The sequence below is a fragment of the Aythya marila genome (assembly GCF_965140915.1).
Source record: "Aythya marila genome assembly, chromosome: 2".
NCBI lineage: Eukaryota > Metazoa > Chordata > Aves > Anseriformes > Anatidae > Aythya > Aythya marila.
Window position 1 is genome coordinate 40437411 of NC_139043.1, and position 26548 is coordinate 40463958.

Genomic DNA, 26548 nt, shown 5'->3' on the forward strand with positions numbered 1-26548 from the left:
CTTACAGAAAAAGGAGAGGAGAGATTTCTGAAGTCATAGTGCATCCACGATGGAAAAAGCTGTGTCAGCACCTCCCTTTATGCAAAGGGAGTTTTCAGCTCTAGCATCTACCATAAAATACTACCACAGCAGCACAGGAAGAAAGAGGTAGCAATGGAGTCCTAAACCATTAATGGCTTTATAGGTTGAGCTGTACTTAGAAATACTCAGTGACATATGGCACGCTACAGAATACAGGTGTCTGAGGACTTCAGTAAAACTAATTTTTCAACACGCAGACGTTCATGTTCTGCAACACCTTTTGTACTGCTCTTTGTGAGCCGCTGATAGGTTAGGGAGAACCTAGAATTAGACAAAACTGATTTGGGAAAGCAGTGTTTAAATTTGACATGGTGATTTTAATGCCCCCTCAGAAAAGGAGGATGTAATGCAATGTTGAAGGGGCGAGTTCAGGTGGTTTCGTTTTAGAAGTCAGTGTAGCAAAACGATACAAGTGTAGAAAATTCTGACATGTAAGAGTATCATCATATATTTGGCTTCAATAATTATACAGTGAGCCATGGTTTCGGAATAATACAGGAAGATATTTTAATCTTGAAGAACACACATGTTTAATAGAATCAACATAAGTCCCTCATTTATTTAGTATGGTCTTTGATGTGGTGCAGTTTTATCAAAGCTGAGCTGGAGCAGTCATTTCTGAAATACAGTGGAATTTGTTCTTTGAAACTTAGGTTTTCTGTTGCATTGAGACTGTGTAGCTTTCTCAGGGGGAGTTCTGGGCAGTGCTGGTTTATAAATGTCAAGTGAGAGAAGATGAAAAACCCCACCTCTAATTTCTGAGCTTTGCTAAGAAGCCTGAAACACTGATGAGTCCAGATAAGATTTCTGAGGTTCTGGAAGCATTCAATCTACTTTTAATCGCTGTCTTTACTCCAGGTGGTGTATGAAGTGTGGCATTGAAAACATTTTTCCATATCATACTTTGTGAGTGCAAGAGGTCATATTTATTTGAACAGTGGTAATATTCTTAAAACATCTGTGTTTTGTTTTGTTTTTTGTTTTATTTCTTAGCGCTGGCCCCAAAGGTGATAACATCTATGAATGGAGATCAACCATCCTAGGACCTCCAGGCTCTGTCTACGAGGGAGGGGTTTTCTTCCTTGATATCACCTTTACACCAGAATATCCTTTCAAGCCTCCAAAGGTAAGAGACCTGTAATTGATATCTTACGTTATGAATGCTCAACAAAGCGTCCAGTAACAGGCAGTGTTAATGGCATGCAGCCCATTTGAAAGCCAGTCTTCTTTAAGACCAAACTTAAGCTCACTTCAGATAGTACACTGGTTTCTGTTAGCTAATGTTAGTGGCTTTTCCAATCCACTTGGTCGCTACTTTAGACCTTGTTTTCTTTTTCCCTGTTTCTGTTTCTAAGAGATCCTAAGCAATTAGCATCAGCATCAGGACAGGCCTGAGGAACTGAAAAGTAAATAAACTTGGGGAGAGGGAAAAGAATACAAATACTTGTTTCTCAAAGCACTCAGTTACCATTGGCATTATGGGTTTGTGTGTTTTGGCCACTAAACTAGTATTTGACTTTTTCTGTTTTGTTGTGTGCTTGTGTTGCTCACTTACTTGTACAATAACAAACTTTTGCTGTAGGTGTGTTATATTTGTGAAGCTCTTAGGTGCCAGCACTGTTGTGTTCTAATGCTACAAGGCAAATACCAGTGCAAGTGAATGTTATCTTGTGGTTCACATACTTGGCCAGAGGAAGAGTGTTGGATTACAAGAAGAGGTGGTTGTATATACACTTTGTGTTTGCCTAGTATCTGAAAGCATTTATGTGCATGTTTAACTTTCTACTTAAAAGTAGTTGCAGCGAAAAGGTAAACACCAATGACTGCCACATCTTCAAAGACTTCAGTCTGTTGTGCAGTAGGAAGGACTTGCTGCCATACTTCAGGCCATCGGTCCATCTCAGTGGAGACCGTGCTGCTTGGTCATACAGGCAAAATTAACGCAAGCTTCCCAAATGAAGGGAACAAAATGTTTGTCTGTTCTTGGTGGCATAACTACAGGGTTTCTAGTAGTATCAACAGGACCTTAAATCCCATCCCTAAGTTAAGTCTTTGATTCACAAACAGCGTGGTCTACCTTGGGGCATCACTAGTGATTTTTCTTCTGGACACCTGTCCATCCTTCTTTGGAGACTCTTTGACAGCACAGATACTTCTCTTGTGTCTTGTGTTAAAGTTGAGCTCAGTTCAGAATAATTTTTTTACTATTTTAGTTTTAATTAGTTTGCATTGTATAACCTAGTCCAGCTGACTATGTGCAGTATCTCTTGTCATGAGCCCAGTAAGCGTTCGAAGAGGGAGCTTTTACCTTCCCATGTACACTTTGCAATATCTTTGCTTCCTGCACTACAAGTCAAAAGCCTGATGCTTTAACAGACCTTACAGTAACTACCAATAGTATTGAGAAAGCCCTAAGTGTGAAGTTCTCTGACGCAAAACTGAAGTTACAGTTTTGTCATCCCAGCTCAGCCCTGCTTTCTGCTCTGGGCCTCTGATGGGGATCTCTTTGTCTTTATTAAAGATTAAAAACAAAACAAAATAAATAAATAAATACTTTGTGGGATTAAAACAAAACGAAACAACAACAACAAAAAAGGTGTTGCTTATTGAGTCCTTAAAAGACTAGTTTAATGGAGATTCATTATATTGTAGCAGAGTTGCATTTAAATGGAGTCTTTCATCTATCAGGGTCCAAACTGGTTTACAAACCACATGTATGTATGCAAATAAAATACACGTCGCTTCAGCCACATTGAGATGTGATGTAGCAGAAAGCATAGCAGTAGTCTAAGAATGTACTTGTGCTACTTGAGTATTTCAAATTTAAAGAAAAAAACTTTTCTTTACTGGATTCTTACAGCGTCTCCTGTGTTATTTAACACTAGCATGGGTGTTAATGATGATGTGGAAAATATAATCATCATATTGCTCCTGCATCCTTCCTACTAATTTGTTGATTTCGCATTGCCCAGCTGATTGCTGTAATTGATAAATACTGCTTGTGGGTCATTTGGAAGTGGTAGGACTAAGGTGATTACCACAGGCTTCCTATATTTTTGTCTTTTAGGATGAGAGGTGAAGAAATAGTTGAAACAAAACACAGTATATCATTTTGATGACAGAACACTAGTAGAGTAGTAAAATTGTCAAAGGCTGCTTCAAAAGACTTAGCTTCATCTTTTTTCAGAGGTCATCTAGAGTGAAAGGACTAGTTCACTTTGAATCTTCTTTCCTCAGTAAGCCTTGAAAGAGAGGTGGAAGAAAACCTCTACTGCCTCATTGAGTGCTCTGTAATTCTCAGAAGGACAGTCCCTTCTGTGGGCAGCCCATAGCAGAATGCATTTTATAACTTGAAAATGAAGTCTCAGCAAAGGATTTACCTTTTTAAAAAAAGTAAGAAGAAACTGGTCATCCTGACAAGCTGCCAGTCCCATAGGAATAGGAGTAAGAGAAGGTCCTGAGGCATAGCTGGTATTAACAAACGTCACGTGCTTGACAAGCATCCTAGAGATGTGTGTTGAAGGGTATGCAGGTGCAGCCTTTGCGGGCTGAGTGCAGCTCCAACTGAGGGTTTGATTTAGTATGCTAGAGAATCTGTTGGAGCAAACTTATTTGGAAGGATGCTGCCACAGAAAAGACAGAGAGCCCATGCCAGAAATGATAGAGACACATTCTGGGAAGGATAAAGAGAACTGCACTACTGTACTTGAGGCTGGAGAAATTAAAGGTCTTAAAATTTGACTTGGAAATGCATTATACAGCAGAAGGAACTTCAGTGGGAGAAGTCCTGAGACAAGGACGAATATTCTCTCCCTTGTCCTAACAGTGTATAATGGAGTTCGTTTACATTTATTAAGCATTCCATACAACACTTTGAAGATGTTAGCGTTAATCTCTTCTCTGCTTTTATGTTTTTTGCATTTTATGTGGTATTCTGGTTTTGCCTTTATGTTTCAGATAGCAATTGAGTTGGGCACATGCTGGGTGGGCCTGGCTTCAGGAGAATCCAATAAACAAAAATAATTAGAATTTAAGAGTTCAGTGTCTAGTCCTCAAGCTGACTGCTATTCTTTTGTACTATTATACTGCATGTTTTCCCAAGAGTTGCATTATAGTTTGGTTAGATTTTATTTATTGAGGTGAAAACAGTAGCTTGTGTTGACCTGGTGTGCGCTTTGATCATTTGTATTAATAACCTCTAACCACTTCCTTCCCCCACCCCCATTTTACCACTTGTGTAAATTAACCTCTGCTATCTCTTCAGGGTAAGGTTGAGATTGGCTTCTTTGTCTTTTCAAATACTGAGCTTAATTCTGTAGTTACTGCATTAATGTAATCTCAGGTGGGACATTTCCAAAAGATTGTTCCGTTACTCTGTGTTTTTGTGCTCTTCCACATGCTGCTCTCTTGACCCTGAATACATTACAGTACCTTCTAAGTAACTCAGTTTCTCCCAGTTTTGATCTGAATCTGCTAGTTACATGAGGTTTTTCTGTTATTGTTTGTGGTAGTGGGTTTTTTCTTTTTTCTTTTTTCCTCTTTAAGGTGTAATTAACATTTACTTTAAGCATTATTTTGTTTCATTTTTAAGCAGGTCTGCAATTCCTCCCCCCTCTTCTGGCTCCACTTGGGTTCCCTGCATGGCTGGCTTTTGTACCATCAGCAAAAATTGCAAATGGCAAACAGCTGGACTACATGTGTCTAACACCATCCCAGTTCTGACTTGCTGCTTAAGTGAAAACAAATTTCGATTTTTCCCACAGTGCTTTGGTTAGGCACAGCTCAGAGGAGAGATCTGGAGAAAACCAATTTTGGTGCCATGAGTATAATCCTTAAGAATTATATCTTATGCTTCCTTTAGGAATCAGGCTGTTTTGCAAATATGTGGGAGTTTTCTTTCTTTCTCTCTTTCTTCTCCTTCCCAACTACTAATAAAATAAATTTTAAAAGCAAGTCTAATTCCTAGAGGCAAATGTGATTTGTAATTTTTTTAATACATATCAGTTTTTAGTTAACTGGACTGAGAGACTGTCTAAAGAGAGAGCCTTCTGCAATATCGAATATTTGGCTTTTGTGCTCAGAATCAGGATTAACAACTTTCTGTCTTTACGAAGTAGAACGCTTGACCTCCCTGTTAATTTGGTCCTTATTGTATCAACTTGGAAATACTCCATGCTTCCCGTCCTGGAAGTGTTTAATCTGTTAAAATTATTACCTCACCTACATTTAGAAGCCTTCTTGGAAGGGGACCAAAGCTGCAGATCAAATAGCGAACAAGTAGTGGGCTGGGCTGAGAGATGGGAAGTAAAGGCAGAGCCGTTGCCAGCAACTGCAGATGCCACAAACTTCACTTTTGCCTTAAAGTAAAGGGCAGGTGTCACAGAGTCATGGCTGCCCTCTGTTTGAGCTGATGTGTATTGACTTCTACACGAATGTAGGGAGTCATTGCTGCTCTTCCAACAAGGATTAGATGATCTCAGAAACAAACATTGCTTTGGCATCTCACCTGCTGTACCTCGGAGGTTCCCTGTATACACAGCAGCAGGGCTTCTTGGGTTTGGAGCTGCAGCTTGTTGCAGAAGGTGTGGGAGGCAAACATCTCTCTGCTCTCTTACAGACATTTTGCTATTCCCACCCATAATGTGCAAAAGTGTAGGGATTTGGGAGTTTGTGTGTGTGTGTGTAGTACTTTTTTTTTTTTTTTTTTGCTTTCTTCCCTGTTTTAATCTAAAATCCAAGCAACTTGCAAGGAGCAAAGCAGAAAGTCCCAAAGTGTGCAGTGTGGGTGTCTCCTGTGTGACAAGTAACTGCAGTTGCGAGTCTGAGACCAAAAATAGCTGGAGCGCTCCGTGCATCGGGAGCGTGCCTGCAAACGGCGCACAGATGCAGGACAAAAAGAGGGGCACTGGAGTGTTGTAGCTGTGTAACCCCAGCCCACGCCTGCCCCCGGAGCCTGGGAGAAGGAGGGTCACGAGCCAAATTTTTGCATCAGAAAGACTGTAGAAAAAAAAAAATAAATGAGGGTTGACTGGCAACTTTTATGTGTGGGCTGGTCTAATCTCCAGGGAAAGTACCAGTGTGGTGTTCTTGTTGTACCACACACTTACCAAATGTGTTTCGCAAATACCCTTGTGACCTATAAACAGACAGTAAAATTTGTGGGTGTGGATAGCTGACAAATTCTGAGGATTTAGGGCATGAACCCGACAACCTTTATTCACACAGATAATCCTGATTCATGCAAGTGCCACCAAATTTGTTGTCGGTGTTCATCCAGCGAGTCGGAATGAGGCCTTTCTGCAGGTCGCATTGTGTTCCCCTGGAATGTCGTGCGGTGCTTTTGTTTCCCTTTCGGATAACTTCTGTGGCACGCTGCCCGGTTCATTCACGTCTCCCATATTTGAAAATAATAAAACCCAAATGACGGGGCTGAACGGGGCGAGCTCTGAGAAGCAACAAGGAGCCACGGCTCCACAGCACCCTGCCGTAACTGGAGGTTTTTACAAGCGTTTGGGAGCCCACGGGGAGAAATTTGTTGGTGTTAAAGCACCAGGGCCCTCTGCTGCTGTGAGCAGAAAGATAAAAGCTAGTAATGATTAAAGGGGAAAATAAAAGCTGGGTTTCACAGTGACCAAAAGCACACGAGGTAGGGATCGTGGTCATTGCTTTGCAGGGGCGTTGTAGACGTGTTATTGTTTCTGAGTCTTTGCTCAGACATGCCGAGACAGCCCCGTGTGTCCTGAGGGCCCCGGTAAGTCACTCAGAGGGAAGGAAACTGAAATCCAGAACTCGTCAGGGAAAGCTGTGAGGGGAGCAGAGGCAGCAGAGGCCACTCGGGAAGGGACGAGGACAGGGAAGGGAAGAGCAGGGCCGGTGCCCTCCTCGGGGTAGGCCCGACCCCGGCTGTGATCTCGCCCATGGCCGCCAGAGGGCGCCGGCGGCACGGGGACCGGGCCCGGCCCGCTGGGGGCAAGGCCTGTGCTCGGCGGCCGGGCACTGTTGTTGGGTTTTTTATTTGATTTTTCCTCTCCACATCAGTTTTTGCTGGCGGTCAAATCAGAATTACGGCCGGTGTCGCTTATTGTCACATCATGCGTGGCGGCAGGTCACGCTAGCACTCCGTCTAATCGCCGTTTCTTGCAGGTAACATTCCGGACAAGGATCTATCACTGTAACATCAACAGCCAAGGCGTCATCTGCCTGGACATTTTAAAAGACAACTGGAGCCCAGCATTAACCATTTCTAAAGTCCTCCTCTCCATCTGCTCCCTCCTCACAGACTGCAACCCGGGTAAGCCCCACGTGCTGCCTTGCAGCCCGCCCTCCATCAAAGTAACTCGTCCCTCATCACATCTTGGTGGCTTCTGCCCGGGTAGTGAGGAGAGGGGCTGCAGGTGGTCACTGGCTCTCCTCCTGGAGGCGACAGCTCCTTCCCCTGCTAAACCACCTCTGGTTTTGGGCGAGGGTTAAAGACGCTTTGCTGCTCTGTAGAAGTGCAGTAATTTGGTAACAGCTATAAAAGTCACAAGCACAGGTCTGAAAACCAGTAGGTTAGCCTTTTACTTGCTAGCATCTATTTAAAACCAGCAACCAGCAATGCCAAAGGTAGTCCTCAGCTTCTCCAACCCCACCCGTTATCTACAGCAGTTAAAAGAAATAGGCCGTGCCTTACAAAGTCAATTCTAGGGGTTATATTTCTATTTACGTCTATAAAAGATGAGTAAAGCACCATAGTTCATGCTATATTATGTATAATAAAAATAATCTATTTGGAAAAAATAAAACCTCTCCCTGTGATCTGATCTTTCCTAGAAGCCAGATTTGTATTGATACAAGAGCAGTTAGCAATGACTATCTCCTGGGCACTTTTAGAAAAGGTAAAATAAACCTGAAATATATAGATCAGTGAAAGATTTCAGTAATGCAAAATAACTATTAGATTGTTGTCTTTTAAACTCTTTAAAACTTTAATTGGCATTTCCTACTTTAGTAAGTAATAGATCGATATGTCACCATAAATAAACGTAAATTGATGAAGATACAGACCAACAGTTCAGTATATTTAGATTATTGTAATGTAGTCTACTTGAGTGATTCCCTTGTATTAAATTTATACTTTACTTGTCTGAAATAAGTTCTTTTTTTTTTTTTTTCTTTTCAGCTGACCCCCTGGTTGGAAGTATTGCCACCCAGTATATGACTAACAGAGCAGAGCATGACAGAATGGCCAGACAATGGACCAAAAGATACGCTACATAAATGGGATTTTTGTCAAACTTACATTATTTGTCTGTGATGGAAAGAGCTGCTTATGATTTTGAAGGGGTGGGGGGAGGGAGGGTGCTGGTAAAGAGTAGGGTATTTCTATAACAGATTTTATTCAGTCTTTTATTTCCTAAGATTTTGTTGTTGTAACTTAAGGTATCTTGCTACAGTAGACAGCTAGAATTGGGAATAGTGTATTTTAAGACTGTAATTAGTTCAGCAATATTAGCTCACATATAGTACCGAGAAGAATGTAAACTTCTTAGGCATCTTTGGTTTTCAGTTTGCTTGCAATATGCAAAAGATTAAAACAGCTTAATTTTGTACAGGTACATATGTTGGCGTTTATGTAAAAGTCCTTTCAAGACTCTACACACTGTTTTTTGCTTTTTGTTTTGTTTTTGGTTTGGGGGGTTTATTTTGTTCTGGGTTGGGTTGGGGTTTTGTTTGTTTTGTTTTGTTTTTGTAAAAAGATGTCAGGATTGTTTTCCCCTATGGAGGGCACATCGGTATTTAACAAATCCTTTTTAAAGACTGTCATCTCATGATCTGTGATACGGAGAGGTGGATATATAGCCTCATATATGAAATGAGAAGTAGTTAATGTATTATTTTATAAGCCAATCTATCTTTGTGAAAAGAATAAAGGTTTTAATCAGGACTTACGGCAACCTGTAGTGAAATACCTTAAGCTGTTTAACTGTAAGGCGTGGAATAGGAGTCACTCAGTGGATTGGTTGTATGTTGTGGGCTACTTAAGTCTGCATTTGTTACTGTGCTAATAAAAAGATGTTTAAAAACAAAAAAAAAAGGTAAGAAGAAGAGACTTCTGCTTAGTACCTTGGTTTATCACTTTGCCAGAACAGTCTCTCCCAGTACGCTTCAAGGATTACAATCTGGATGAAAACAAGGGAGCTGAGCAGGTGAGAGCACTGCCTGCCTCTGGTTTGGGAAGACACTTCTGGACAACTATATGATGAATGACAACTCTTTCATCTGCTGACTGTGTAGGTGTTATTGAGGCTGGCACGGCCCATGAAGAGGTGACCTGCTGCAGAATCCATGCTAGTTACTTTTTAGCTCCAGTTTTCACAGCATTGGCTTTTCAGGAGTGGTGTATTATTTGGAAGTCCGGCTGCAAGAGTGTAAGAGATTTGGAAGGGAAATGAGCAGGAGGTAAGAGGAAGAGAATGTCTTCATGGTTTTCTAATGGAGTGGTCAATTCCCACAAGAAAGAGGAGAAAGAATAGTGTCCGGGGAAGCCAGCAGAAGACACCTTCCTTAAAGGAGTGTAAAGGAAGCATAATGTGTAGATCCTTTAGCTACAAAGATTATCTCCTAGAGACATAGTGTTTACACTGAAGTGTGTGGCAATAGGGTAGTTAGTTGTGAATACGGCATTTTTGACCGCTCCCTTAAGGTAAAGGCCGGAAGTACAGATTCATTTTCACATGGCAAGTACTTCACGTTGCGACATTCTTCCAAGTGCTATGTGTCCGGCTGTTCTCTCAGATATATGTTTGTACTTCAAACTGTGTGTGTATTTGCTTTATATACTTCTCTTCCTACCTATAGAAGAGATCAGATCTAGTTTGCTCCCAAGTGATTTAAGTACAGATCCCCTTCCTTGGTCAGGTGGTTGTGGGTACTAGTATGTTAACCTCAGCTGCTGGACACCCTTCGGTTGTCACAGCCCTGCTTCGGTGTATGAGCTCCCTCAGCTGTCTGGCACAGCCTAGGAAAATCGGTGGTGTGTGGTGATGTACTCCTGGTATATCACACCAGGAGTATCTCTGGGAAGGGACTTACATCCTCACACAGTAGAGGGGAGAAGGAAATGAATTTAAGAGTAAGTGGCCCCATCTCAGTAGGTTTTTGTCTGCTCCTTGCTTTGTGCTATCAGTGCTTGCCAAATTAGATCTTGAAGCTGGCAGGGGAGTTGGAGCTGATTTGGGGTTGACTGGTCAGAGCACTGTGCGTTCAGCAGGACAAAAGTGTAAGAGAAACAGAGAAAGGAGATTCAATTTACTGATTTATTTATTTTTCTTTTTATAATCATTTTTCTCTATCATCTTGTGAAGGGACAGCCTAGCTTTACAGCAGGTAAATGACCCCAGTGACTTAGGACGCATTCAGTCAGTGGAACAACAAAGAGCAAAATACACATGCTGCCCATGCACTACTACTGCATACCCTGTACGGCTGTATTTTACTTATTGACACTAGGTAAAACTGCACTACAATGAGTTTCATTTTGACTCAGTACCAGCCACTGCGTGCAGATGGTTTGCAGAGGAGAAACGACCATTTCCATCACAGGTATGGCATGGTATTTAGACCAGGCAACTGATTTGAGTGAGTGCTTAAAAAGCATCGGAGTAAGCCTGTGAAATAAAACGATTGGTGGTGGTTGTTTATGTGGATGTCCAAAATAATCTAGAAACGAGTTTAACCAAATCAAAGATAACATGTCTGACTTTACATAACCCATTTGGAAACACAGTCTTAGTCACTCAGAAGATCCCTTTTCCTTTTGCCTTTCTTGAAATGTCAAGTCCTGAGTTGTCCGGGGGGGGAGAGAGCAAGCTGATCTCACATGGCATGGCCCCAGCAGCCTGCGGTGACATCGGTCTCAGCAGCGGCACTGGCAGCGAGTCTGCAGGGCGCAGAATTGGGCAGGAACCAGTCAGTCGTCTCTGTGTCTTCCATCTCCACACGTCGTAGGTTAATTCTGACTGGCTTTGCTTGTCAACACTCCCTTGGCTCAAGGGCCAGCCCCGGTGACAGTGTGCAGCTAGCAGAGGTCTCTGGTGTTTCGTTTGCTGTGCAGCTGAATCAGGTCCCCTCTCGAAGAAGGGTTCTGTGGAGCTGAAGGGGAGGAACGTCGCCAATTCCTTGGTGAAAGGTTGCAGCAAACAGCTGAGCTGCTGCTGCTCTGAAGCCAGCCCACTTCCCAAGCACGCAGGCAGGTTGAGGAGTCCTCTGGGTGGGGAGAAGCCTCGAGTACACGTGTGTTTGGTAGGAAATGAGTGAGAAGGGAGTGTTGTTCTGCAGCATCGCTGGGGACAATGACTATTACTAGCCAGGTTGGGGGAGGTCGTGCTACAGTGCTTACTCAGCTGCTGTGTTGCAATGGGAACAATTGTATGTTTCCAGCAGGGCATTACAGCTGCTTGCTCATTTGTAATTGCTCTCTTATCTGGCTTGATGGCCACAGCAATCCAAACTACATTGAGCAAAGCACATAAACAGTTTCGTCTGCCTTCATTATAAATGTAGGAATACTTGCTTAATTTTTAGTGGATTGTACAGTTGCTCTGACATTAGTAATGCCGGCAGTTCATTTGCTAGTATTCAGGAAGAGCAGTGCTGTAAGCACACGGCCTAATTTTGATCATTAAGCACACTTGCTGTTTAGCAGCTATGATATGACAATGCAAATGTTGCTTGTGGTTTTGCTGACTCACAATGAAATTCTCGATATTTGTTCAAAACAACATTAATTTTGTGGAAAATTAGGGAACTGAGTACTTCGGTTCACTCCCTTGCCCCACTCCTGCCCTCTAATACAAAGAAAAGCTGGTCTCAGTGTATTAAAGTGGTTAGAGGCCAAAAGCTGGTCCCTTTCTGGGAACAGTCGCTCTGCCCCTTTACAGTCAATTTTGCGTAGTGTGCAGACAGAGCTAGGATGGCAGATTTCTGCAGCACAAGTTTACCTACACAGAGCTCCGAATGCAGCACGTAAAGCTTTTGTAGGTAGCCCCTTCTCACAAAGCAGTGCAGTGCTTCGTACCAGCTGTTCTCTCACCTGTAGCTTTGTCCGGGCCGTGGGTTGCTGCGGCTGGGCAGGAATATTGCACAACCCGCCACGCAGAGCCCGGTGAGGTACCTCCTGCTTACAGAGTTGTTCCATATAATTTCTGAGTAAAATTATCACCTGTGTGAATGTGACTGATTTGCACTGGACATGCTAGGACAAAGCCACGTTACAGCTATGCTGTCCTTCAGGTCGTAGTTAAATTAATGAGTGCTGTGAGAGCTTTTCTGGTTTGTACAAATAAATTCCTGAAGCTACTTGCCAGACTTCACTGACAAGCTTCACATTAGGGTTGATCTGTTCTAGGATCTCCTGCAAGATTTCTTTTTCCTTTTTTTTTTTTTTTTTTCCTTTCTTGTTTATTTTTCAGACACTGCCAGAGCTTCAGCAGCTAAATTTGCTGGTATTTCTTCCTCTTGCCCTAGCACTCCTGCAACAACACCCTGACCTGAGCCTCCTGCAGCATCAAAAACCTCTGTAGCCAGGGTGCTTCCTGTTTAAGGTCAAGGTAAAAGGCCTGTTGCCGTGTCAAATATACCCTCTCTCCAAATTTAAAGCTTCATTGCAGCTAGTACTACTTGTGACAAGAGGCTACGGATCTGCAGGAGGAGTGTTCCTCACTATGGCCATATCAAGGGACAGTCAAAGCCCCTGCTGAAGGGATGACCACCTGCCTCTCTTGCCCTCCCTGCTCCCCCCTGCTCGCCCTTGTTGGAAGGTGACTCCTAGCCCTAAGTGCTTTTCAAGGCTTTTGCCATCAGTGACTTTTTCAAGGATACCTCTCAGCCATAAGCTTGCTGATTTTATTGCTGAATGAGATTATTGCTTTAAGTGAAATCATGTGCAGCTAAAGGCAGAGATAGGATTTAGGCTGTCACCTGGCAGCAGCAGACAGCATTAAAGGTAGCTTAGTTATCACAGTTATTCCCTTTGCTCTTCCTTCCAGGCAAGGGGAACGTTGATTTGTTCTGGGACTGGGAGAGCTTGCTGGCTAGGTAGGTGAAGGGCTCAAGCAGCGTTTTCCGGTCTGTCACGGTCACTTCCCACAGTCTCACTTTCTCAGCCCTTGCCCATTGCTGCGCCGCTTCTGTTTCCACTTGTCTTTGCTCCAGCAGGTCGGTTTTGTTTCCCAAGACGATAACTGTTACCTACAAACAGAAGGGTGAGCTTTACACAAACAGCATCCACCATTGGCAGTGCCTTTAAACAGCAGGCAAGTAGCAACACAGCTCAGACCTGTCCCTTAACTTACTGCTGGCTCCAGGTAAGCTGAACATAATGGGGAAGTGTAAGGTCTGGGATTCACACTGGCCTCGTCTACCTGTGGCTTGGGAGCTGCCTTTAATCATAGGACGTGCAGGACTCTCCCAGCCCAGGGGGCTTCCCCTGCCTGCAGGTGAGCTGAGCCACCAGAGGGACCTACGTGGACAGCCTTCAGTCGCTGACAGGGTGGGAGCAGCACCCGTGCCAGCCTGCCAGAAGCAGTGTCAGGAGCTGCTGGTTAGCTAACCAGGGCAGCCCTTCAGGTAGTTCTCCGTGGCTTCTCTATCACCAAGACCCTGTAGTGGAGCTGAGCTCGGTGGCTTGCCCTCTGCTTCTCTTCTGAGAAGTGCTGCATGGAGAGCTGGCCACTTCGAGTTACGGTTCCTGCTTATTTTAACTTAACCACTTTCTAAAAACGTTCTAACAGCATCAGCTGATAGGGGAAGCCGTGCCTATATTTATAGTTCAAGGCCCTTAGTCAAGCTGCAGCCTCCTCTCTACACTCTGTTGTGGTTTGGCAATGACCAAGTGATAAAGTCCTCTCCTGCTGAGCATTTTTTTTCTTTGCTGTGACCACACCTGCTTGCTTTTTCCTCTTCATCAGGCTGACTACAGCGTGGCTCCTGTTTCTTTCCATCTAGAGATGTTTCTCCTGTTCTTGTGTGGTCTGAGGCACCCTTTCTTTTCTATAGCAGCCCATGATGTACAGATAGATATTTTTCCCCTTGCAAAGCCTCTGAATGAAGCTACAATCTTCATATACATTTACCACACACTCCAGCTGAATTTTGCCCATGGTTGAGCTCCATCAGTACAAGAGAACACAACCTTTATTTAGTATAAAATTTGGCCAGACTTTAAGGTGTGTGCTGAAGAAGCCCCACAGCCATCAGAGCTTGCTGTCAGCTGCTGCATGGCAGAGGATTCTGCTGCTCCACAAGGCGAAGTCCTGCTGGCTCAGGGGCACTTCTGTATGTGGAGATGCCCCCTGAATTTGGTTAAGGCTGTGTTCCAGCACAGCCCAGAGTTTAAGGCTGCTGGGGCTATCTTAAGGACCCCTGATGTGACCTTCTACTTGCTTCAAAGAGTATTTCGTATGGAATAGAAATCACAGGAATGAAACATTTACCCAGCCTACAGCAGGCACTGCTATTTCAGCTATGTCACCCCCAGTCAGGACCACAGCTTTTCAACTCTCCCAGGGGACAGACAAACTGCCTGCTTTCTGAAACACCTGCGTGCAACGAGAGAGAAGACTTCTGGGCAGATCCCCGGGCAGACATCCTGCCGGCGCTGCGACTCCCTGTCTGCGTTACAACGTGCCATAAAGCAATAAATCAGGGTCCTCGCACAGCACACTGCCTGGCAAAAATTTCCTGCTCATCCGCCTTTCCTCGCCCTGTGGGGTAGTCACGACTGGCTGCCGTACCCCTGACATACGTGACAGCCTGCAGCTTGCACCAGCCCCACCACCTAACATACCTCTCCTCTGACTGCACTTTCGGCTGCCTGCTGTCAGACTTGGAGCCTGCCTCCCTCCACCACCCCGTGTGCTGCGAGTGCTGCACAAGTTACGCTTTGGAAAGCCTCTCCTCACCATTATCCGATTAATTCTTTATGCACCTTATTTTTTTTTTTTTAACAGCATAAAACAGACATTTGGAGAGCTGTAGGCTCAAAACATTTAGCAGGGAAAACTACTAGAGAATGCAAAGATACTGTAAGAAAAGCCGTAATGCTAATGCCACGTGCACGTTATATTTGTTTAGCTAAGCTGGAACACTGTCAGCTGAAAACACTAGCTGCTTTCTAAGGGAAAATAGAGCAGTCATTTCACACAATTGAATTGATTCAATATGGTTGTTAAGATACATTAAAGCCGTTTTGCCAATTGACTAATGTCTGGGAGACCCGCTGTCAATTACACCAGTTTGTAAGCCATCGAGTACGTGAATACAAAACAAACAAAGATAATGCCCTTTGTGATATTATTCTGTGCACTTGACTTCCCGTGTACAATGCCTAAAAAAAAGTAAGAACTGCACTGCTGCAGACCATATGTTTTATTAGTCGTAAGTGTACTGACGGGTGCATTCAGCTAACTGGATTTTAGTTGCAGTAGAAGCAGAAAGGGGAAAAAAAAAAAAAAGCTTTTTTTTTTTTTTTTTATGAGCTGCATGGCATGTGAATTAGGCTTCCCCAGCATGAGAAAGCTCCCTTTTTCTGGATCGCCCAAGGCTGTAGGTACGTTTGTTTTCCTTACTATGCAAGTTTTACAGGAACAAAATCCGTGCTTTGCAACTTTGCTTCCTATCGCTGATACGCCAATAAGCCACGCAGTTACGGCAACCACGCGTTTACCTCCTTTTTATCTCTAAAGACATCGATCTCTTTTTTGAGCAGTTCAACTCTTTGGAAGGCTTCGAGGCTGGTCACGGCATACACGAGAACGAAGCCATCGGCGACGGAGAAGTAGTGCTTTGGCAGCTCGACGCCCTCCTGCAGACCCCTGGTGTCATAAAGCCGTAACTGTTCCTTCACGCCCCGGTCTGTCTCCACGGACGCCAGGTACACGTCTTCCATCGTGGCACCCTCTTCTAAACCTGTTGTAAATCAAGCAGGAAAGGTCATGCTGGCATAAGCACAGCAGCGCTGTACTGATTGCTCGCAGTGCGGCGGAACTTTACCCTGCAATAGGTTTCAGTGCCTATTTTTCCAGGGTGATTTGGCCTGGATTCGACCTTGATTGTCGTGCCCATGAAGGGCTGTATCCGCAGATCGCCACGCCAGCTATTTACAGTAGTGCCACTGTGTAAATACAATCATCTAGTATACGAGCACATGATTACGCCTGTAAAATTAATCTATACAACATGTAAATGCAGGATGGGATAAGATAAATGGCTCTTCCCTCAGGTTTCCCAACCTCCCACCGCCCATCGCACATGCTGCAAAGGGGCCTGCCCAAACATAGCCTTTGGGAAGAATGGCCAAGGAACACCAAAGAGGCAAGTACTAACACCTTGAGCCTCATACTGAGCAGGATTATACTGCAGAAGAATGAGCCAAAAGAGTAGTTCTGGCAATTAACGTGCATTGGTGGTACAACTAACCAATGAGTGAAATCAAGCCAGAATGGGAAGAGGATGTTTGCATGCAAGCAAAGTTGCACGATGTATTTACCCAAATACACAGTGAGCTTTTTCCATCCCTTAGGGATTTAACATGACTCAGATTTGCTAATAGGAGCAAGCTCATTTACTTCAGGGCAAGAGCACACACAAGGTAACAAGCTTTCATGTATACCACCTGCTCCATGGTAACTATCTGCATACTGGCTCTCCTTCCTTCCTTTCCCCATGGTAAACGTGAGGTACTATAAGGTACCTTACTCTGAGCTAATTAAAACTATATTTTCCACGCCAAGCCTGGAAACACGTGGATCTCAGCTTCGTGGTCACCTTGGATGCAGGCCCATAAGGTTACAACAGGTCCCAACAAACTATGCATAGTATGGTTGGGTTACTGTCAGAGGCAGTGTTAAATATTCATATCAACCCTCTTTTTGTCTGCCCTGCATTCCTGTATACACGGACTGCTTGCTGGTGCAGGGCTACAGCCATGAGTACTGCATTATTCTCTTTGTCTGCCAAAAAGGGACTACATTAGCGCATTGTTTATGAAAACACAAGGGATTATCTGGCCTGCGAAAATAAGGATTTTGCTATATTCAGTGACACAGTATTCAAAATACTTTGCCTTGACAAACAAGCTAAAGAATTCCACCCACGCGCATCGCTCCCTGTGATGTATGCAGCATTCCTGTGCAGGAAAGTGGCACAAGCTGTTCTTTTTGCCCCTCTTTGTGCAGCCTTCATAGATCAAGCTCTTACTAGGTTTGCCACAAATTAATTTATTTTGCCTCCAAATATAGCCCTGCTAACATGCAAGAGCAAAACTAAGAGCAGAACAAAACAAGAGAAAGGGTGAACCCTCACTGTGGGCTGCAGAATGTGTCAGAAGGGCATTTTTAGAGACTGAAGTAGGTCTTCTGGATATAGCCCTGTGTTTTTTCTTGCTCTGCTTCATTTCATTGTGCAGACAGGTCAAGGAAGTATCCAACATCAGTAAATATTACTTTGGCAAGAAGGAATGAACTACAAGTACCTAAGTTTTCTGTTTAGGACTCCATGAATAACGCCGGGCAGGTTTTTATCATCTAAATGCTGCGCTGTAATTCAGTGGTCTTTAACATATCCACATTCTCCTGTGACAGTCTCTTCCTAATGGCAATAAAAGTAGCAGTGAAAATTATGGCTTTTAACATCCCTCTTGAAAATGGAGAGGAAAAATTAAGACCTGCGAGGCAAGTCAGCAGAACAGAGCAACAAATTTTGACGTTAAATGGCAGAGGGGAAGACCTGGAATTCATGCACCGGTACCAGTTTCCAGAGGTGAAAGTTCACCTATATACACTGAGGGAGGAAGCACAATATTTACGTTCCTGCTTAGCACCATCCCATACCAACACTTTCCTGATCTCCATTCAAAGGTGAGCTGGGCAAGTGGTACGAGCAGCAGAAGTGACCAGGCAAGCCCAGTGTCCGTCACCACCCCATCCTTCCCATCACTGGCATCTCCAGGCCACCTTGGCTACCAGGATGGGTGAGGGCAGCTTCTGCTGGCAAGTTTTGCCCTGCCAACTCGAGTAGGTTTTTCCTGGTGGAGAGCACTGCCGTGGGGCTTTGCACTCTCTCTCCTGCCATCAGTTTTTCTAAATTTAGAGAAGCGTATTTTGAAATATTCCTCTTGTGGCACAGAGGAACAGCCAGGTGGAACCAGCTTGCAGGTCCAGAAGTTGTGAGGGAAAAGGGGAGCTAACAGGGCAGTGAACAATCTCCTGGTTTCTTTGGTAAGTAGAATAAAGATGTTGAGGAGAGAAAGGAGGAGTAGACAGGAGACAGATGCCATTTTCCAGCACCTATTTAGCTGGTGCAAGCCCTGGGAAAGGCAAAAAGGTCTTCATCTAGGTTACCAACTGCTGCCACAGAGGAACTGCAAGGGGAAGCCTCAGTCATAAATTGAGTGGTGTTTCAGCCCCTGGTGGTTTCCTGATGAAGACAAGAAAAGGCTCAATATACTAATGAGCACTGCAAAGCCAAGCTAGGCAAAGCAAAGGTATTGCAAATACTACATAGAGCAAAATTTTGAGACATGGAGTTTCAGAAGATCCCAAGGGACTGTTTTCACTACATAAATGTAGTGAAAACCTTGTGTGTTCCTGAGTGCATTTGAAGATCTCAGTCTCCCATAACCTTTCCCTCCCTCTTCCCTGCAAAGAGCTCCTAAAACCTGCCATTCCTTGCATTTTTACAACTCCAGCATGACAGACTTTGCTTACTTAGATCTCAGATGACTGCGTATCAGAGGATCCATGACTCAGAGAAGAGTTGGAGAAGCCTTTGGAGCTGGACAACAGGAGCTGATCTGTTTAGATTTAGCCGCTAGTTCAAGTATTGGTGCCACCAGCCAGCAGGCACGGTTGAGACCCTCAGTTACATACATTCAGCTCCATCTTCACACATTTCTAAACTTCAAAGCTGCCTGCAGCTCTGTCAGGAGATAGTTTGGATTTGAGAAACGAAGGTCTAGGAATGCATAATGTGGAAGTCTTCCATCCAAAACCCCAAATCCCTCAAGCTGAGACCAAGTGAGGCAAATTCTCTCTCAGTATGGGTTCTGATCACAATAGCATGTAGTGCTTTTACTCCCAGGTAGTTAGACGATCTGAAGTAGCTGCTCATGAACACAGCCATACCAGCTATTTATGCAGTCAGGAGGCAGCGATAAGGGAAATAGCATTTTCTACTGGAAGAGTTCTCATCTCCTCTTTAGCTGATAAGCTCTGCCATGGGTCGAGGCACCAGAGGCATTTCAAAGGCAGAAGGAAGACCCCCTTATGAGCCATCACTGAACAGCAGCACTGTTCAAGGAAAAATACCTACAGCCTAGCACAAAGCCAAACACTGTACATCGTTGCTCGCATGCTACAGGGATGTGGATATTCCCTCTTCAGTGCTATTCCTCCCTCCCTAGTATTTTTTTCCCTTTGAGTTCAAGCAATCTTTGTGCCTTTGCAAGAGTGCTGGCTGCTGGCCATGTAGGGACGTCATCCATGACAAGCCAGGGAGAGCTGAAGGTGTGATTTTTTTTTAGGAAAACCACCGCAGTACCACTGGGTGTACAGCACCACCACCAAGCACACAGCCCAGGGCATGGGCTCTGAGCCAAGGGCTTTATATAGCAGCATGAAAACTCCGAGGACACAAATCCCGACCCTGATGGCAGCTGTACCACCGCTCTCTTTTAAAGGAAAGTCAGCAGGAGGCACATCAGCACCGGCAGAGGCTCATGCCTGACCAAGCACCAGGAGGAGACCCCGCCATCGGTGCCTTGGACACCTCAGCAGATGACGCCAGGCCTTGAGCTCCAAGCCTGCAACCAAATTCAAGCACGCCCCTTGAATCACAGCGAGGAGGCCATGGATGCTGGCACGTGTGTCAGCCCTGCCCTTGGAGCAGCACCAGAGCTGCAGGAGTCAGGAAGCAGTTTTTTGATACAGGTTTTGGTACAGCTTGTGCCCGTGTCGCCGTGCCCCATGGCTCCAAACGGGTGGGCCTTCAGCGCCCGCGGGGCCTTCTCGCCTCCTGCCCGATGGGCCAGCAGCCAGGAGGTGTTCATCTGCTTTCAGAAACCTGGGTTGAGACCTAGTAATAGTGTTTTAAACGCAGAGGGGCCATCCCTGCACTAGGATGGCTCCCAGGGGCAGCTCTGCCAGAAGCACAGAGGCGCAGCAAGCCAGCCCCAGAGCACCTGATGGCGCAGGCGGCTGAAAATCCTCCCTGCTGCGGCCGCTGATCAGAGCACGGGGCAGGAAGCAACAAAAGGCAACATGATTTAGGCAGCGTGGCCTTGCTCACACTGCTTGAGAGCCCTAGAGCACCGCCTGGCCCGGGGATGATGAAAATCAGGGCAGCAGCAGAGGGAAAAGCCCGCAGCCCGCAGGTTTTGCAGTGTCGGCGCCGAGAGCTCCGCAGGGCTATGCGCACGGGTCTTGGTAAGGTGCTGGAAGCAGATGTTGCTGCAACGTTAGAGGAAATCCTCCTCTTAAACGACAGCATTAGCGCACAGTTCTGTGTCAGGCTTTGCCAGCAAATTCCTCCCGTCCACACATTTTAAAGGCACAGTGCCTGCCAAGCACCGTGCTCCAAACCCCAATATTCATCCGGAGGCTCACCCCAACGCTTAATTTAATTCACTGCCCCAAGGAAAAGCTCCTAGTCCCTTGGCTAGGCATCCTCTGTCAAGCCCCTGTGATTCACCCCTGGCAGAACAATTCACCAGCCCAGTGACCGCTGCCCTCCCTCTAACATCCAAGCCAGGCAGGAACAGAGGGAAGCGAGCCAGCTTTGCCCTCGGCTCCCTTCGTTTGTGCACAGCGAGGCTCTGACATCCCGTGCCCCTGTCCCAGGTCTGTTTTCCACAGGAGGATTTATCTGAGAGCTGGGAAGCTCAGCCTTTGAAGTCCAGAGCAAACCACAGGATCTAAAGCAGAGATGTTTTTCTTTCCAGCTCTCTGATTAAGTATTAGCCAAAACCAAGCCAAATAAAGTTTTGAGAAGGTGGGACAGAAGTTTAAACAATCTGTGTGAATCACATGATATTATTTATTATTCAGGCATCGAGAGCATCCTTCGGGGAACAAGGTATTTCTTATGTAAATGGGCAGCAAGCGCATCGTCTGCTTTTCTCTTTGGTTCTTGTCGCACACTCCTAGTTTTTTGGCATGGGCAACATCAGGGCAAGGGCTCTTCCCACGACCAATTTAAAACTCGGTAAGGGACTACGAGCCTCAGGAACTGCCCAGAGATGAACCCAGACCACGCTCATTTCCTCCATCACCTCCGCGCAGCTCGCGGCCCTGGCTTACCGCTCCGCGGGGCCCGCACAGAGCAAGACTCTGGAAAAGGAAACAACCCAAAAAAAAAAAAAAAAAAGAGGTAAAAATATCTCACCCACGGTGTGCTTTCCGTAGAGGAGCTGCTCCAAAATTGCGGTTTTTCCCACCGACGCCATGCCGCACACCACCACCTTGTAGCCCTTCCCCATCTTGATTCAAAGATCGAAGCCGAAATTCCTTTAAGTGGTATATTCTTTATTGCAGCGCTGGATGCACGGGGGATCTCTCCACCTATCGTGCATACCCAAAGCGGAAAGCAGTCTTGAATTTATACAATCAATCTATCAATATTCTACAAGCACCTATACATATTCATTACCTATCCCCGCCTTCCCTCGCTTCTCATGCTAATTAGCCTTTTGGCACCTTGCGCCTGCGCAGAGCCTTCCAAGAATTGTGGGCAGGGGTCTTTGGAACGTGGGCAGGGGTCTTTGGGAGGAAGACCCCGAGTCTTCCTCACAGTGTACTTTTCACCTTTGGTCAGGAATCTGCTGAATTGGCATGTTTCTTAATTGCAAGAGCTGGTTGTTGCTAATTCTCCCGTTTGTTGTATCTTTATAATGAATTCCAATGTCCAGTTTTGAGATTTATAGTCCTTACGTTTGTTTCTCTGTCCGTCTGCCGCTTCCTTATCATGAGTTTCAGTGTCTTGTTTCGAGATATACAGTCCATGTCTGGGGATTGTCCTTGCCTCCCCAATGCCTCCCCAATACCTCCTTAATCAATCCCCCCTTTTCTTTTCCCATGCAAATTCTTTTGCATCAGATACTTTCATTATTTACAGCAACACAACAAAGCAGGCATCTAAACAACATGCACACAAATATTCCTAATACTACTAATGCGATTAGAGCAATGAACACTTGTTTCAACCATTGAAAATTGGGCAACCAGGAGGTTAACTTATTCCATATTTCACTAAAACTCCACGAAAGATCATCTTTACTGATATGTAGGACCCTTGTCTGCTTCCATATTTCTTCCAGGTCGGTAGAGATCCTTCCACTCTGATCTACATACACACAACAACTTGTGTTTATTACTGTACAGACTCCCCCTTGAGCGGCCAGTAACAAGTCTAGGGCCATCCGATTTTGTAATACTACCTGTGATAAACTAGATATCTCTTCTTGTTGAGCCTTTATAGCATCCAGAGTTTTGTTTTCTAACTTCTCTATAATTGCAGAAATATTAACTATTGCCTTTTCCAATTCACTCACTCCTAACCATGGGATAAACCATCAAACAAAACTATGAAAAGCGGTGTGTCTCTCTATCAATGGATTGTTAATTTTTTGTCTGATTCTCCGCATATGATTTCTCAAGTAACCTCGAGGCACTACATCATGTACTGTCATATTGGGGACTACCGCTCCAAGAGTGCAAGTTCCCTTCCAATTCTCAGGCAAGACCTTACGGGCTGTATCATTGCATAGCCAATACCACCCTTTTCCTTCTGGAACCATCCAGCTGGTTGAATTTGCCCAGCCGCTAGTCGTACTAATATCAATTGTTCAATTACAAGATGTCTGATTTCCCACATAAGTAGTATCCGTATTTATACAATGCTGTTTTCCCATACCCTTAGGCAGGTTACACCTTTGTACACATACATAGTAAGATTCCAACGGCACGAAGCTACTAACTTCTAGTTCCAAAACTTCTTAATATTTTCGACCCCAAGATGTGTCTTCCCACAAATTAGTCCAAGATAAGTTTGCAGGCGAGGGAATCCCGATTAACGATACACCCTTATTCCCATGCTGTGGCAGATGGGTGCATACCCAACAGTTCGTCTTATTAGTTACTTGAGAAATTGTTTGTATTAAGGTCAGGTGTAAGTTCTCATACCAAGTTGCCCACCCCGAATCCGAGAACCGCACCCCTGCAATCATTAGGATCTGGAAAACCGTAATTTTGTTGGTCCAATTGGAGTGGTGGTCTATATCCTCGCCGGGACCTTCTTCACCCTTGAATTGTGGATCCAAGCTGCTTGCTTCTTAATCTTAATGGCGGTGTGTGTTGTCAGTAATACTTGGTATGGTCCCATCCACTTTCCTTCCATTTTTCCTGTAGGGGTTGTCCTGAAAAAGTCTTTATATATATATATAATTCCCGAGCTTAAAGGGGTGGATTGGTTGATCCAACCCTCTAGCCCTGGTCCCTAAAACAAATTTATGTACTTTATTTAATTGTTTCTGAAGTTCAGTTATATAAGCATATAAATATTCTGATCCTAACTGCGTTAGGTCCTCTCCACTAAATAGAAATTGCTATGGCCTTCCATATAAGATTTTGAAGGGACTCAAATTCCCTTTTATTCTAGGTTTAACTCTAATTCCAAGTAATGCTAAAGGGAGGGATTGAGGCCATGACAAATTAGCTTCTTATCCAATTTTAGCTATTTATTGTTTAATTAAATGGTTCATTTTTCTACCTGTCCACTTGCCTGTGGTCTATAAGGAGTATGCAGTTGCCAATCTATCTTTAGAATCTTACTTATCTGTTGTACCACTTGTGCACAAAAATGTGAAACTCTATCAGAAGACATTGCTACTAGAATCCCAAAGCATGGTATTATTTCATTTAACAAGACTTTAACCACTTCTCTTGCTTTGTTTGTTCGACAGGGAAAGGCTTCAGGCCTTCCTGAAAACGTGTCAGTCAGAACCAGTAATAATGATATCCCCCTTTTCTAGGGAGTTCTGAAAAATCAATTTGCCACTGTTGCCCCGAATAATTTCCTTTACCGATTATTCCAAATTTTATTCTATTCTTGGTATTGGGGTTATTGTATAAACAAATGCTACATTGTTGAGTTACTTGTTTTATCATATCGTCCCACTAATGTCTGACGCAGGCTCTTATGCAGTGTGCCAGCTCCCCAATACGTTTTATTGTGTTCTGTAAGAACTATGGGCCATGTCAAACTAGAGGGTATTACTATGTGGTTATCTTTTAAATATACTCATCCATCTGGTTTCATTTTACCTTTCAAATCTTCAATTAATTTGAAGTCTTCTTTTGTATAATTTGGATATAGTTTGGATTTTACCGTCTGGTATCAAAGACAATGCCTTCACCTCAGTTATTTCAGCTGCCTGCTTAGCCTCTGCCAATCGATTTCCAATTTCAAAATCGGTGTTCCCCTTTTGGTGTCCCTGACAATGCATGATAGCTACCTTTTCTGGTTGTTTTACAGCCTCTAACAATTTTAAAATTTCTTCAGCATACTTTGTGTTTTCACTGAGCGGTCAGCAATCCATGTTCTTTCCAAATTGCTCCATGAGCATGTACCACGCCGAATGTATATTTAGAATCTGTCCAAATATTTACCCTTTTTCCCGCTGCCAGTTCCAATGCTCTCATGAGAGCAACTATCTCCGCCTTTTGAGCTGATGTTCCAGGGGGTAAAGGCTTAGACTCGATTACCTGCTGAGTAGTTGTTATAGCATATCCAGCTTTATGTTGTCTTTGCATAACAAAACTGCTCCCATCCGTGAACCAAGTTTCTTCCGCATCTTCCATGGGCTCCTCCTTAAGGTCTGGTCAGCAAGATTGATTCAAAGATCGAAGCCGAAATTCCTTTAAGTGGTATATTCTTTATTGCAGCGCTGGATGCACGGGGGATCTCTCCACCTATCGTGCATACCCAAAGCGGAAAGCAGTCTTGAATTTATACAATCAATCTATCAATATTCTACAAGCACCTATACATATTCATTACCTATCCCCGCCTTCCCTCGCTTCTCATGCTAATTAGCCTTTTGGCACCTTGCGCCTGCGCAGAGCCTTCCAAGAATTGTGGGCAGGGGTCTTTGGAACGTGGGCAGGGGTCTTTGGGAGGAAGACCCCGAGTCTTCCTCACAGTGTACTTTTCACCTTTGGTCAGGAATCTGCTGAATTGGCATGTTTCTTAATTGCAAGAGCTGGTTGTTGCTAATTCTCCCGTTTGTTGTATCTTTATAATGAATTCCAATGTCCAGTTTTGAGATTTATAGTCCTTACGTTTGTTTCTCTGTCCGTCTGCCGCTTCCTTATCATGAGTTTCAGTGTCTTGTTTCGAGATATACAGTCCATGTCTGGGGATTGTCCTTGCCTCCCCAATGCCTCCCCAATACCTCCTTAATCAATCTCTCCCAGGACAGCAGGGCCAGCGGAGGGGTGCTGCTGAGCACGGGGACCCACAGCAGAGCCCCAAAAGGCAGCGGGAGCCACCGAGGCGCAGCTCCCTCCCCAGCGATGGTATTTTTAGGACTTGGGCTTCCTCCCACGCCACTTGTAGGGTTTCAGGCTGCCGCCGTCGGTGCCCGGCTCAGGCGCACAGAGCTAAAGGTTTCATGGCGCAGGGGCTGGAAGGAAAGCGTTAGGGTCACGGGCACGGGAAGGGGAAGGTTGGAGAGGGGTTTGGGGTCTGGTGTCGGCCAGCCTGGGTGCGGATGGGGCTGCCCTACAGGAGCAGGGGCAGCTCTGGGGGATGAGTGGGGCACCCCAGAGCTGGGGGGGGCTTGGTGGGACCAGGTACAACTGTGTGAGCCTGGGTGCTCTGCAATGGGAGGGAAAGGGGAAGGGAAAAAGGGGAAAAAAGGGGGAAAAAAAGGGAAAAGGGGTCACCACGCAGCTGGGACAAAGCCCCCCGGCACCAGGCCCCTTCCCTGCTCCCACACCCCGCTCCCTGCAGTGCCGGGCACGGGGTCAGGAGGGACATAAGCGCCTGGGGGTGGGGGCTGACAGCAGCAGCAGGGCTTCCCCTTAGGATTTACCATTTCATTCATTTTTATTATTATTATTATTTATTATTTTTCACATGTAGGAACCCCAAAGCGCTCCTTTTTGGGGGATGGCTTCCTCAGGACGTGTTCGTGCCAACCCCTTGCCCCAACCCCTTCCCCCAACCCACCCAGGGGCTGCTCCAGAGGCCGCCCCCCCCCCATTCCCGCCCAGCCCCCGGCCCCCGCCGTGCCCGCGCCGCGCGCGCCCCCGGCCCCGCGCGCCCCCGCCCCCAGCGCGCGCGCGCACCTGGGCTCAGCTTCCCCCGCCGCCCCCATTAGCGCCGCGCCGCGCCGGGCCCCGCCCCCTCGCTCCCATTGGCTGGCACCGGG

General features: G+C 45.2%; 2 protein-coding genes across 4 annotated transcripts in view; one reads left to right on the forward strand and one right to left on the reverse strand.

Annotated features, from left to right (window-relative positions):
* The window catches only part of LOC309874941 (ubiquitin-conjugating enzyme E2 E1), a 44226-nt gene extending 35099 nt beyond the window's left edge, over positions 1-9127 (forward strand). The window contains exons 4-6 of the mRNA XM_082753758.1: positions 1075-1207; positions 7225-7372; positions 8243-9127. Coding sequence (XP_082609884.1) covers positions 1075-1207; positions 7225-7372; positions 8243-8340 — 379 coding nt within the window. The 3' untranslated portion in view covers positions 8341-9127. The remainder of the gene's footprint in view (positions 1-1074; positions 1208-7224; positions 7373-8242) is intronic.
* Positions 9128-10372: 1245 nt separating this feature from the next.
* Positions 10373-26502, reverse strand: NKIRAS1 (NFKB inhibitor interacting Ras like 1). 3 transcript variants are annotated; one of them, XM_082752623.1, is made up of 5 exons: positions 26466-26502; positions 25579-25798; positions 21502-21593; positions 15788-16029; positions 10373-13311 (listed from the first exon to the last, which is right to left on the reverse strand). In XM_082752623.1, coding segments are annotated over exons 2-5 (576 nt in total). In that variant the 5' UTR covers positions 25581-25798; positions 26466-26502; the 3' UTR covers positions 10373-13071. The 3 variants fall into 3 exon arrangements, with proteins under 3 accessions (XP_082608749.1, XP_082608750.1, XP_082608751.1); XM_082752624.1 differs by lacking the exons at positions 25579-25798; positions 26466-26502 and having other exon boundaries at positions 21506-21584; XM_082752625.1 differs by lacking the exons at positions 21502-21593; positions 25579-25798; positions 26466-26502 and adding an exon at positions 17594-17664.
* Between the last annotated feature and the right edge of the window lie 46 nt (positions 26503-26548).

What these genes read in the sequence shown, in the direction of transcription:
- NKIRAS1 (XM_082752623.1), bottom strand. An exon ending in CTACGGAAAGCACACCGTGG is followed by an intron (nt 16,030 to 21,501) that starts GTGAGATATTTT and finishes GATTTACAACAG; the next exon opens with GTTTAGAAGAGGGTGCCACG. An exon ending in TCTTTAGAGATAAAAAGGAG is followed by an intron (nt 13,312 to 15,787) that starts GTAAACGCGTGG and finishes TTCTGTTTGTAG; the next exon opens with GTAACAGTTATCGTCTTGGG.